Source organism: Canis lupus, chromosome 6 (genome assembly GCF_003254725.2).
Source record: "Canis lupus dingo isolate Sandy chromosome 6, ASM325472v2, whole genome shotgun sequence".
Lineage (NCBI taxonomy): Eukaryota > Metazoa > Chordata > Mammalia > Carnivora > Canidae > Canis > Canis lupus.
The window spans coordinates 26649054-26663622 of NC_064248.1; the positions used below are offsets into that span (position 1 = coordinate 26649054).

Consider the following 14569-nt stretch of genomic DNA (forward strand, 5'->3'; position numbering starts at 1 on the left):
TCTCACGTTATGTCACCCTCACTGATATTTTCACTCATTTTCTCTCCTTTCCCCTTTAATCCCTTTCACTGTTTTTTATATTCCCCGAATGAACGAGACCATATAATGTTTGTCCTTCTCTGACTGACTTATTTCACTCAGCATAATACCCTCCAGTTCCATCCACGTCGAGGCAAATGGTGGGTATTCGTCATTTCTAATGACTGAGTAATATTCCGTTGTATATATAGACCACATCTTCTTTAGATTTATTCTAAAGTGGTTTCCTGGTGGCAGTCTGGGGAAAGGGAGGGCAAGGCAGGGCTGTGAAGTGTAAAGTGCCTGTGTGTACTGGGGCAGGGGTGAGGAAGACATACCAGCATCAGTATGGGCATCTTGATTAAAACAACCAGGGGCCCCAAACAAGTCTCATTTCAGTGGGTAGATGGGCAAAACAAGCCCCCATCCACCACCCCCAGCTGCTCTTCCTGGCTGCTAAATGACATATGCCCATGAACCTGGGTTTTAAGCTTGAATTGTCTACAAGCCCATAGAAGCACATATTCTCCATCAAGCAGTGGGGAAAAATTCCCAATTACCAATTGCCCTGTGTCCTTTCATAATGATACAGATATTCCTCATAAGATAATGGATGAGGAGGTTATCAGCATTGAGAGAAAAGGTGATTTTCGCTGAAATAGGATTAAAAGCTGATTACCTAATGTGTGTGCAGAATAGTAAAACCTGGCACGGTAAGGAGAAGCCCATCATCCTTCTGGAGTGACATGGGCAGTCAGCCCTATCAGCTTGGCACTGCCCCAGATGCTGGTGAGGGATGCGAGAGCCATCAAATGGGGTATGTTTTCTGGTCTGGCCTAGAAACACAGCCTGGGCCTGGGGTACCGCCAGGAAGAAATGGTAGTAGATCACTCACAAGAGGTGTCCCGGGCTCTAGAGAAGTGGAACCACTTCTGGAGTTCTGTGAGATCAGAAATTAGGATGAAAGTGACTGGGAGGTGAGGGAGCTGAATGCAGAACCCCTCAGTGCAGGTCTGAGAAGAAGGCTCATGGCTCATAGTGGCAACATTTCAGAACTGAGTCCCCATCCACTTCCAGATGGAGCCCGGTATGGTTTCAGAGCGGTCTGGAACCTTACGCAGCTGGGCTTCTGCGATGGACTGCATGTTTGTGTCTCCTCCAAAATTTGTAGGTTGAAATCCTAGCCCCTCAGTGTGATGGTGTTGGGAGGTGGGGGTCTTTGGGATGTCATTAGATTAGGAGGGTGGAACCCTCATGAATGGGATTAGTGCCCTGACAAAAGGGGATCCACCTTGTTCCTTCTAGCATGCGAGCACAAGAATGGTCGCTATGCAATCTGCAGCCTGGAAGAGGACCCTCACTAGAACCTGACCATTCTCGCACCCAGATCTCAGGCTCCCAGCCTTCAGAACTGTGGGAAGTACATTTTTATTGTTTATAACCCACCTAATCTGTTGTGCTTTGTTATAGCTGTCTTAACTAAGACACCTTCCCCATACTGAGGCCTGAAAAGTGAGACAGCCTCCCTGGAGCTTTTTAAATGCTCCTAAAAGCCATCAGGAAATGAGTCCCAGGGGCTGTCAGTGTGGGGGCTGGTACAGGTCCAGCAGAAGCCCTGGCTCTCTGTCTTTGGGATCATTGGAATTTCCATTGTGAATGATGAGGCCAACACTGCTGCCTATCTGTCAGGGAATGATAGAAAAATACTCAAAATTAGGAAAGGTATTCTTCATGCTGAAAAAGTAGTTATTACAGGATTGGTGACCGTGGAAGATCTGTCAAACATGGCTGTGGGTAGGTCCTGAAAAAGCCAGCATATACAGTTGCAAGGGTTACACACTGCACAATCCTGGTGGGGCACCATCAACATGGTAGGTATGAGAGGTTTCTGGTTTTTTTAAATAAAAGTTTTCTGGAAAATGGCAGTGAAGTGTCCTGTTCTAACAAAATCAGCATATCATGATGATTTTTATGACCAATGGGAGCCAAGTGTTTTGAGGAAGGACTGTCTTTTCTACTTTGCACAAAGATGCCGTGTGGACTGCAAGTGGCAGTGTCATGTGTCTGTCTATTCCATACACCCTCCATGCAGACTGCAGGGAGACTGCGGGCCTGCCGTGACAGCAAGGGCCCTGGTGGCCAATGTAGTTCTCCATCTTCATCTGGATGGGTAGAAGGCTACATAACTGGACTCAGCACCACTGTGCCAAACCTTCAGCAAGAATTCAACTTCTGCTTTTGCTCTGAACGCTAGAGCCAGCTCTCACCCTGCTCAGGGACTTTTTCCTAGACACTCACCTCAGCAGGAAGTAGGGTGTAGGAGTAAAACTGCTTCATCTTGGTCACCAGATCATCTGTGGAGAATGTCACATACTCCACAAACTTCCGGTTCAGCAGGAACCAATCTGAGCCTCCATCCACAGCGATGCCCTCTGGGATTCGCCGGTCCCCCAGGCGCCACATGTGGGCATCACACTCCAGGAAGAGCCGGTCCAGACCCTGCTTTCGGATGAACCTGGGAGAGACAAGATTGCCGTTAGCCCAAAGGTGCACAGAATCCAAATGAAATAGCACAATCACGGCAATAAAAGCATGTACCGGGTGCTTACTGTGTGCCAGGTATTGAGCCTGGACAGGCTCTGTGTGTTGTTTGTCACTTGATCTTCAGAAGTGAGGCAGGTCACTATATCCCTGTGAGGCAGGCACTGCCATTATGTCCATTATGTAGCTAAGGACCCTAAAGCTTAGAGTGTTCAGCCCAAGTAGACGGCAATGATCACATGCTATATCTATTTCCTCCTTTACAGGACTTTTGGAAATCACCTTTTCATGCCATGAATGCCTTGGCAGTTTGGTGAATACAGCCTCTGGATGCTTGTCTCGGAATAATGCTCTTAAAGGCATACCTCCAAGTATGTAGGATTACAAAATATCTTTTAAACCACTGAAGTTATGATCTAGGAATTTGTGCGTTTTTATTCTCACGCATTTGGCTCACACATTATATTCACAAAATATTTTTTTAAACATCAAATTTATGATAATTATGTGCGTTTTTTTTAAACACATAAGATAATATGATCTTGTGGCAGGTCTAATAACTACTGTAATTTTGCAGAAGAGGTGACCATAAATGATACTTAGAGGTATATGCATTAACCAAAATGTGATACAAAAATTTGTGATTCCTAACAGTTACTGCTCATACTGTTGTGGTATGTTATGTACACTTAGCTGGATTTTAATTAGACTTTAGTGAAAGCAAAGATAGTTTTCTTCCCAGCTATAGTTATGGAATCCTTGAATTCTATCCACGAACCCCAGATTAATAACTCCTGCTCTACAGAGAGTGTGTGTGTATATATAAATACATACATACACACATATGTATATATGCATATTTGGGATTTGTAAGGCAGGCAGAGCAGAATTGGCACTTCCTATTTTGTAGATGCAGAAACCAGAGATCAAAGAGCTGGTAAAACAGATGTGTTGGGAGGGTGGGCATATCTAGGACCAAACCTTCTGGCCTGAATCCTTAAGTTCCTCTGCAGTTAGTATTAATTTCATACCTGGGGGCCCTGGGTGGCTCAGTGGTTAAGCATTTGCCTTTGGCTCAGGTAGTGATCCCGGGATCCTGGGATCGAGTCCCACATCAAGTTCCCCGTGGGAGCCTGCTTCTCCCTTTGCCTGTGTCTCTGCCTTTCTCTCTTTCTCTCTCTCATGAATAAATAAAAATCTTAAAAAAATTTTTCACACCTACTGTGCGCCAGGCACTGTGCTGGCCTGGGGTGAGGCAGGGACATGGAAGGATGCTCCTGCTAGTCAGAAGCTACTTAACTCTCTGGGAACCAAGAGTCTAGAGATCTGACCCAGGGATCTTGCTACTTCTCCAGCTCATACAACATAAAATCAACTATTTTAAAGTGTACAATTCAATGGCGTTTGTACATTCGTGATGCTGTACAATTGGCACCTTTATATAGTTTCAAAATATTTAAGTACCCCCAATAATCATTCACTCCCTTCATCCCTCTGTCTTCTGGCCCCTGGGTAACCACCAATCTGCTTTCTGTATCTATGGATTTACTTATTCTGGACATTTCATATAGAGTCAATCATACAGTATGTGGCCTCTTGGGGTTTGGCTTCCTCCGCTGAGCATGTTTTCAAGGCTTCATCCCGTGTTTCTGTCAACCCAGCATCCACTCCTCATTTTTCTGGGAACCACACCATGATTGTTCCTTGGACAGTTATCTATCTTCGACTCTCAGTTAACTTGGATTTGCATCCTACACCCATCACCAGGGGCAGCAACATGATCAGGCTGGTCAGTCAGAGTATTTCATCTGCCCGGCTGCCATCATTGGTTCAGGGATCCATGTATAACTGAAGGTAAATCTGAGATTGGGCCTTGGATTTTTTTTTGCTGGATCTACCAGGAAGGAGAGCTCTTCCATGGCATTTTTGCTTGGAGAATGTAAGCCTAGAGCTGCTGGCAGCCATCCTGTCACCATGAGTATTAAAGTTGTTTGATAGTGGAGGTAAACAGAAAGGAAGGAGGGAGAGAGGGGGAAGGGTGGAGATGTGGAGAGAGAGAGAAAGGGAGGGAGAGAGAGGTATTAAGTCTCCATGACTTTGCTTGAGACCCTGGATCCCAGTGTCTGACTCAACACCAGACTCACTAGTAATGTGCTTAGGGCATTCTGAGGTGGAATTCCGTGACTTACAGTTGAAGAAGTCCTGACTAACAGATTCCTCAACAATTTAACCTTTTGGCAGTACCAGGATGGATGTGAATGTTCTCAGGCCCAGATAGAGCAGGGAGTCATGGCTGTGACCATAAATAGCCCTTTTCCTCTAAGCCAGTCTGCATCCGTCATCATGTATCTGGAGGTCTTTGCACCTCCCATGGCGGACCTCATCACTGTCTTCAGATTACAACTACCTAACTTCCCCTAGGTAGACACTTCTCTCATTAGAAATGACCTTGGATTTCTCTCTCTGTTTTCCTCACAGTTCCTAGGACAATGCAAGGCTCAGGAAAGGTCGAGTTTTTAAAACGACTTTTCCTTCTTATTTGAGAGAGAGAGAGAGAGAGAGAGCAAGGAGAGGGAGGAACAAAGGAAGAGGGAGGGAGAGACTCTTAAGCAGACTATGCTGAGCCTGGAGACCGACATGGGGCTTGATCTCATGACTTGACCTAAAACCAAGAGTTGTACACTTAACCAACTAAGCCACCCATGTGCCACTCAGGAAGGATCTATTGTGATGGCCACATTACAGGGTACAAAATCTGGAGACAGTTCCACTGTGTTAGACATGCTGAACTCTATAGAGAATCCCTTCTGCTGGCCCTTCCCAAATCCACTTGCATCCATTGGAGGGAACTGCATGAAATCTCACTAATAAGTCCAGTACTTTCTTCTGCGTAAGCAGGGGACCTGCCCCCAGACACTGGTCACTCATTGAGCACGATGATGTCATACACTGGATTCTTAAAAGAACTGAGGACAGTGTCATAAAAACACTGATGATGGTGCCAGACTTAGTTCTGCTGAAATGATAAAGTTGGGCTAGGTGTTGATTGTAAACTTAAATGTCTACAGGGGCCAGATGGATAATGGAAATGTCTGAACCAGGCTGGGTATAAGACAAAGGTGAAGTCAGCAAAGAAGTAGAGAAAGCATTTTTTTGAAAAGCATTCAAATTCCTTTTAAAAAAAGGTATTTCTGTCTAAATAAAACATATCCCTAGCCTGAATCCAGCTCATGGTCCACTAGTCTTAATAACCATGGGTTAGGTAACTGTCAGGCATTTTCCAGCTGTGACATTCTATAAGTCACTCTGTTATACCCACAAAGAGGGTGTGGGGCAGGAATTCCAGACAGATACCTGGGATCCTGGAGAAGGCTGATGACTTTTCTGAGGACACACAGAAGACACAAGCCAACCAGGAGACCCAGGTATCCAAAGATCCTGGTCTTATTCTTTCCCTAACACGTTCCCAAGGGCAAAATCCAAGCTGTTAGCAAAGCCATGTTCTCTCCGGGAGTGATTTGTTGAAGGTTTTTCAATATACTTACCGTATCATACCAGTGATACAAAACTCTGCCCTAAAACTAGTCCGTTAAAGGGACCCCGAGTTTAAAGAAAATAAAATCCTACCTCAGCCCTGGCTGGTACTAATTATATGATAATATCCAATCGCAGACACTTAACTAGACTTAAAACTTTAAATTTTAGTTAACTTACATGGTAACCAAGACTAACCCAGAGAGAGAAAGAAATGAAATATAGGTGTGAGGACATGCAAAAGTTTTCCTTCCAAAGACCAGCCTTTTAATTTCATGTTCCATTATGTGGGAGAATAGCATCATCTTGCAATTTTAATGTGATGCCCCAGACCATAATATCCAAATACAATATTTATGCAGTAATCTCCAAAATGAAAAATTCATGGGGTGGGAGATTGGTTGCTCTATTTACTGCTTTTGAAAACTGATAAGCTGCAAATGCATGCTGTGGTTAATTATGAGTAAACAGAGACAAACAATCCCCCAGGTCTCGGTTCCTGGGTTCAGAGGGGTTGTGGAATAGGAGAAGGTGGCTGAGGCCCAGAGTCTCGGGATCTAGCAGGGGAAAGGAATCAGCTGCTTGGCCAGTGATCTGCACTTTGTTTTCTGCCCAGTGCATTTGCCAATCACTTGGAAAGGGGATGGCTGGAAATCAAGGTAAATCGGCAAACACCTGGGTGTGTCTCTTCAATGCCAGCTCAGCAGTCAAGGGTGGAGTGCAGATTTATTGGAGCACTGGGCCCAATACACAGAGGGCGACCAATGACACTCTCCTCTCTAGTTTCATTTCCAGATAACTTGGTTGTGCAGGGGCACTGGAGTCAACAGGTGGGATTAAGGGCCAGACAGAAAGAGGACCTGGGTATGTAGGCTGCCTCTGCTTTCAAAGACTGTGAGATATGGGGTTGCCTGGACTCTCTGAATGCCAGGTTCCTCATCTATAGGATGAGCTCCATGACAGCTGTGCTGACAACTTCCTGAATCCACTGTGCAAGTGTGACAGAAGAGGTTTATAAAGGTCCTTGCTGAGTGTCCAGGAAGCACTGCTCAGCCCAGCAACCGAGCAATCATCAGTTCCTTCTTGCACAGTGATGGCACCCTCCCCATATCCTCACATCCCTGACCACCCTGTCGTGCTTTGTTTTCCTTCACAGCATTTAGAACTTTGTATCACCATATATGAGGTATTTATTTAGTTTACTGTTTCCTTTTTAGATGCAAGACAAGAGAGTAGAGGGGTTTTTTGTTTTTGTTCGTTTTTTTGCCTATTTTTGTTCACAGCTGTAGCCTTAGTGCCTAGAGTAGTACCTAGCATACAGCTGGTGCTCAATACATATTTACTGAGCCAGTGAATAAAGGGAAGTTGTTTAATCAGGAAGAAGCAGCCTTTAGCTAACCAGGTATCTGACTCTTCTAACGTACATTCAACAGACAAATGAAGTGAATCACAAGGCTAAGTACATCCCCCAGAGTCACACAGCTAGCAGTCCCAGACTTGAATCCAGGTCTGGATGAATACAGTGCAAACTCTTAACTACTCTGCATTCTTCTTCTGTCCCAATTTGTCAGGGTCATTGTAAAAGGATCCCAACAGAGGATCTGAAAACTTCTACTACTTCAGAAAGGCACTGTGTGGAAATGAGAAATCCGAGAGAAAAGGGCTCATGGTTGGTCTTGGAAGAGGCTGTCTGCCAGACCTCGCAAGGACTTCTGTCTTCAGAACAGGCTATCTAAGGGCAAACAGAATGAATTGCATTTGGTTTTACCTCCTAGGCTTTCAGGGATGGGCGGTTTGCCTTCCAGAGACTTTCTCGACTGGCACAATACGAACTAAGTCATAACTAAATATGATTCTACTGAGATGTCACAGGGACCAAGCTCTACTCAGCTGAGCATCAAAGAAAATTGGATGGAAGGGGACTGGGGTCCTGATTCTTATCTGTGTGTGAAGAGGTCAGGTAAGAAAGCTTCTGCAGCCTTTGAAACTGATCTCAGAAAAGGCAGACAATGAAGAAGTCTCTCAATTCAGTTAATTCCCTGGCTACAATCTCGGCATACTCATTGAGTGTGGAATTATTCCAGAACCGTCTTGTCCTATAATGAGTTCGAAAAGGAAGAACTCTGCCTCTCAGATTTTGCAGTGTGTTTGAGTAAGAAGGAATCTTAGCAATCAGCTAATATAATTAACTCTATAGACTGGAAAAAAAAAACCCAGTGCATTGAAAGGATGTATGACTCAAAGACATCCAAAGTCATATAGTCTAGGAAAAAGTCTCCCCTTCTTCACTTTCCTGTCCAGTGATCTGTCACTGAATCCAGATTACTCCTTTAGCATAAGTACAACCTAAACACTTTAGTTAAAAAATAAAGTCATGGAACAAGTATGAAAACCCACAGCGTGTAAAATCAGCCAGCTATGTGAATGTGCTGACACATGATAGCCATGTAGTGTGGGGGATAAGCTTTGGACTACATGACTCAAGGGCTGGGTGGGCCACTGACCTTGAATGACCTGAAACATGCAATGACTGTTTCTCATGTGGAAAATGGAGATCATAACACGTACTTCATGGAGTTGGTGTGGAAGTTTAAATGAGATTATATACATAAAGGACTTAGCATAGAGCTTAACCTATAGTAAGTGCTCCACAAAGATGCTTAATAATTTTCCTTCATCAAGCTACAAATTTAAAAATTTTACATCTCCTCTCCTCTTTCTCCTGCAATCTGGTAGACAGGCTTGAGTAGGGCACCTCCAGAGCTATGATGACATCTCTATGTCCAAAAAAAAAAAAAAAAAAAACAAAAAAAAAAAACAAAAAAAACAAACGCAACAACATTTCAGCACCAAGGACAGAAGTCCCAAAGCCTCACAAATGATTTTCATCTCCTGAGATTTTAAAGATTTATTTATTTTTATTTCTGGGGGGAGGGGCAGAGGGAGAGAATCTCAAGTGGACTCCCTGCTGGGTGTAGAGCACAATGCAGGCCTCCATCCTATGACCCTGAGATCATGACCTGAGCCGAAACCAAGGGTTGGAAGCCCAAACGACAGAGCCCCCCAGGTGCTCCATGCAGATTATTTCAGTAAGCAATGCCCATGGTTCTGGTGGTAGAAATGACAAAGTGTCATGTCCATCTTTCTAATTCCATCCAAACAGCAGTAATACATCATCTTCCCATGCTAAAAGTCAGCAAAAATCCAGCTCAGTGGGACCTAGTCTGGCAGCTCTAAAGGGGCCCTGCTGGCCATTTTCTCTCAGGCCTGGGGTGAGCTGTTGTCCCTTTCTGACCTGGGCTGAAGTCAATTATCACGCCTCTACTCTGCAGTATCTGGAAGAACAAGGATCCCTGGGGCATTCATTCCTTAGGCAGCTCTAGAGAGCATCTTCCATACTCTCGGCATGTGTGCGGAGAATATGGGGGTGAATAAGATGGACACCATCCCTGCCCTTCTTTCCTCTTCCAGAGAGCGAGAAAATACAGCAGTAACACCTACCATTTATTGAGTACTTGCTACTTTCTGGACTCTGTTCCTTACACTTAATACATATTCTCTCATTTAGTCTTTACCACAACCCTTTGAGGGTTCATTTCACAAATGAAGGAACAGAGACACAGAGAGGCTAAGTCATTTCCCCAAGGTCATACAGCTGGTTAGGGGCAAAGGTCGGATGCTAACCTAAGCCATCAGGCTCTGGATTCCGCACTCTTAGCCACCCAGCTATAATCCTGCTCTAATAGCTAAGTAAATAGACACAAAGAACCACAAAATACATTAACATGTAATTAGCTGTTTGCGGTAAGTGTTCTACAGAAAAACTCAGAGGGTAGAGACAGAAAATAAAGAGACAGGGGCGTCTTTAATGAGGATTGTTGGGAAAGGCCTCACTGAGAAGGTGGCATTTAAGCTCCGTGTGAAGGATGAGAAGGAATTGGTCATCTGAGGAGTTGTGGACAAGAGCTTTATAAGGGATCGATCTAGTATATGCAAGAGCCCAATGAATGGAAGAGGCCAAGATGGATGGAGTGAGAGCTACAGGGACATGGTTAGTTTTGCTGACACATTCTGGTAGATCAACCACGGGAGAGGCTGATCCTGACCTAATTAGTGGAGGGAATGTATCATCTACTGGACATGGTGGGAAGTTCCGCAATGAACATGCTGAGGGGATCAACATAGTACAGTGGCTAGGAGTGCAGACCCTAGGGCCAGGCTTCCTGGATTCCCATCTTCTTTCCCACTTAATAGTGGTGTGCTGTTTAATCTATCTTGCCTCATTGTCCCCATCTGGAAAATGGGCCTGATAGGACATTTATGTCATAGGGTAGTTTTGAGACTTGAAAGAAGTAATTGCTGTAAGGCATTTAGGACAGTCCCTGGCACCCAGGAAACTCTTCGCATGTCTCTCACTACTGTCTTGTGTGGAGAAAGTTGACTTGGGTTTGACATCCAAGGGTGGGGAAAAAGAAGAAGCCTGAGAAGAGATGCAGAGTCAGGGGCCCAAATCCTGGGACCTAGAATTTGCTGACTTGGTGGCCCATGGTCTTCATGCTGCTCAGGTCCCCACATCAGCTTGTACTTCCAAGAATCTAAAGGTTCAATGAGGGCTAACTAGCATACTACAACTTTTCACACATTTTTAAAAACAGTGTTTGCTGCCTTTGGTTCTGTTTATAAACGCAATGCACACTTACTTCATAGAAAACTTGGAACTGAAAAAGCAAAGAAAAGAAAATAAAAATCAAACTCGGCCTCTCAGAGGTAGAACAGACTTTTCTTCTCGTCTTTTGTCTAACTTGGATGTGTATTGTTTCAGAAAAAGCAAAGTTCCCAAGCTGACCTCAAAATGCATGTGGAGGCCAGAGAAAGGAGATGCATCCACTGGTTTGTGTGGGTGCTGCTGTGATGCTAAGCTTTATTTTGACGTGGCTGCTATAATTGGATTAAATAAAGTGAACATGCAAACAGTGATAAACTCACTGGTTGGATTGAAGAAAAGCAAAAGCGAAATGCAATTTGCTTTCCCCATTGGAAATGAGATATTAATTATCTCCTTGCATCAATCATAGTGCTACAAGACAGCTGGGGAAAGAGCCCATCTCTTGATAAGCAAGTTGGCACCAAAGGGCCTCCTGAGAGCAGATTTGCTTGGAGGAGGTTCTTGGCCAGACTCTCAATGGATTTGCCAACTTTTGGCTAAACAGTTGCCTGTTTATGTATCAAGGGAGTTTTGGGTCTGAAGATTAGTTCAATGTCAGAGAGAAGGAGCTGCTGAAGCTCTTTAGCTCCCCTTCTGGTGCCCAATGGGGGAGTGCTGCTTAGAGCAGGGGGGGACAGACCTGAGAACAAGAAGAAACTGGCTGATGTCACTTCTGATCTAGGAACTGGGACCCCTCTTAGTTTCCTATGGGTCTAGCTTTCGTACATTTCAAATGCTAGTTGTTTCTGTAAGAATTATAGAAAATGCTTCCAAAATGTCAATCATTTATATTCCATTTTCAAGATTTTTCTCCATCATCATGACCACCAACATCTCTAAGTTAAAATGCTTATCCCTATATTCATCCATTTAATTCTTATAACAACTCTTGGGAGGTTGGTCTTATTAGCATCGTACCCATTTTACAGACAAGGAAACGGACACACAGATGAGTGATGTAACTCAGGCAAGGTCACACATCTAGAATCCAGGCCTGGATTCTCCGTGCCAGGTCCTTTATGCAGCACCTATAGGAAAGCTCCCTTAATATTTTTCTCTAAGTCAACTTTAAATAGCTTCAACTGTTTTTTGTGTTTGTGTTTTTTTTTTTAAACTTGGCCTTATTCTAAGCATAAGAGCCATGAAATCATGAAATTAATTATATAAATTTTCATTGATACGCTTACGATCAATACCTAACTTTCCCTGTATGCCTGTTAATGAACTCCCTGAAACCATCTTGCACACCATTGATGGATCGTGAATACACTTTGGGATAGGCTGACCCTGCAAAGTAGGAAAGGATCTGATCTTCCCACCCCTAAGCATTTAAACGATGCTTCTGATTAAAGTTAGAATTTTGTTCTTTCATCTGCACCCCTGAACATAAAACTGCAGGTCCTCTCTGATGTGGTCACTAATCAGGGTGTGATAAATGAACACACATATTGAAAGTCAGTGTGAAGCAGGTTCTAATTCCAACCCTGCTGCCCACTGGCCATGGACCCTTGAGCCAGCAAAAGCAACTCTCTGACATGGTGGAAAGCACCTGGCTTGGGGTCTTCCTGGGGCCAAGGAGGACACTTGGTCCTCCACAGTCTGAACCTCCTGTTCGGATTTTATAAAGACTAGGAGACAGGAGCATGGAGAGTTGAAGCCATTTGTAAAAGTCCTATGGCTGTCACATGACAGCGGCAGCATTTTGACGCAGGTGCTAGGCCACCAGCAGTCGGGTGCCTACCCTGTGCCATACTGTGTTCCTGGGCTCAGCCTGAGAGCCAAGGGCTCCTCGAATCAGCCGGACAGCCCAGGTGGATCGAGGCAAGAAAAGTCCCAGAGGAAGCCTTGTTCTGGCAGATGGAAAGGATTTTCCCTTTCTGGTGCATGTCAGGGGCCCCCCACCTCCAGGCTGCAGATATTTGGGAAACTTCTCTCTTGCTCCACTGAGCAGAAGCCAGGGGTTCCAGCGGGGTGGAGGGACATCTGCTAGGACCTGTCCATTGAGGGTCACAGTGGACTTTAGGTCACCTGCTTCTGTTCATGCTGCAGAGGCTCACTGGGAGAACAGTAACAGTGCTGCCTGTCTTTTGCTGTATCTGGTTACTTTATTTTTGGAGGAGAGCAAGGAGAAACGGTGAATACAACACTCCCCTTCATTTAATTACAGGAACAGTCAGGACCGATTTGGCAGCTATTAAAATATTCGTTTGCCTTTATGCCATCTCTTTGCAGCTGGAGCTGGGAATCCAGATTGGCTGCCAAGGCCTGGAGATGGGCACAGAAGGTCAACACTGCAATTAGGAACCATGTGGAATTAAAAAACGAGGCACCTCGTGGCCTATTTTGTATCTCACCGCTTGCTTTGGCCCCTCTGCATTGTTTGGTCTTTCGAACTCTTTGCCCTTGTTGCAGTGTTTTTTACAAGGGCTGGTCCAAGAGCACAGAGCATCAGAATGGGAAGGGTCTCTGGAGACCAACTTGTTCATCCCTTTTGTTTCTCAAAGGGAGACAATGAAGCCCAGAGAAGCAGAGTGGCTACCTTGAAGCCACCTAGTATACTGCAGGAAGGCAGGCCCAGAACACAGACAGGCTGCATCACTTGCAGCTTGCAAGCTTGGGCTCTGGGGACACACTGACTTGGGTTTGAGTCCTTGCCCTATCCTGTGTGGGCTTAAGCAAGTCACTCAACCTCTCTGTTTCCATCTGTAAAATGAAGCTAGTAAGTTGCAGAGGGTCACCATCTGGAGGCAGAAAACCAAACCAACACAAAGGAAACTGGAACCAACAGAAGGTAAGGAGGTAGTCACAAAGTACAAATGTCTAGCTGTAAAATACACACGTCCTGGGGATGTGACATACAGTTGAAAATACCGTATTGTATATTTGAAAGCTGCTAAGAAAGCAGATCTTAGAAGTTCTCATCACGAGGAAAAAAATGTAACTGCACAGCGATGGATGATAACTAGACTTAGGGTGATTATTTTGCAATGTATACAAACAACGAATCATTATGTCTTACACCTGGAGCTAATACAATGTTATGTCAATTATATCCCAATTAAAAAAGAAAAAGAAAAAAGATCCTGCCATTGAACTACTTGGCTATTTGATGTATTTATTTCTCTCTAGCCCTCTCCAGGAATAATAGTAAATAATTAAACAGCCAAAACAAAACAAAACAAAACAAAACCCAAAACCAAAACAAAAACCAAACCCACAAAAGGAAAAGAAAAAAACTAATGGAGTCTGGGCTTGATGCTATCATTTGAAGTGACTGATTCAGCCCTGTGTGAAGTCAGACATGAATTTTCTCTTTCCATTAGCTTCCTTTACTTAGTCTAGGTTAAGCTGGGTTTCTGTCATCTGCCACCAAGAGTGGCTTTGTAACACAACGTGCGCAGGGGCTGGAGCCAAAGCTGTGGCCAGCTCTGCACCCTGGGGCGGGGATAAGAGAAGATGTGCACTGTCTAGGTTGGCTCATGCAGCAGGTAAGGCCTCCACTGACAGGAGGAGAGGGTGGCAGGTGATGACTCATTTTACTATGAAATTAATACTGAATTAGTGCCCTTCATCCATCTAAGCAAGAGAAAACCAGCCAAGGGCTCATTCATGGGCAGTGGAACTCGTGAGCTTTTCTGTTCAGAGAGCCTTGAGTTTTAGGAGGAGGTGTGATCAACATCTTAGCCTGACCCTTCATCGTGTCCTGTGCCATTTGGGTATTACCTGTCAACTACTGATGCACATCAACTAGACAGAATGTATTCACACATC

The 14569-nt window shown here is 44.5% G+C and overlaps 1 protein-coding gene across 1 annotated transcript in view; it reads right to left on the bottom strand.

Annotated features, from left to right (window-relative positions):
* Positions 1–14569, bottom strand: part of XYLT1 (xylosyltransferase 1) — a 306267-nt gene that overhangs the window by 30544 nt on the left and 261154 nt on the right. The window contains exon 7 of the mRNA XM_025416408.3: positions 2317–2533. Within this exon, the coding sequence (XP_025272193.3) occupies positions 2317–2533 (217 nt within the window). The remainder of the gene's footprint in view (positions 1–2316; positions 2534–14569) is intronic.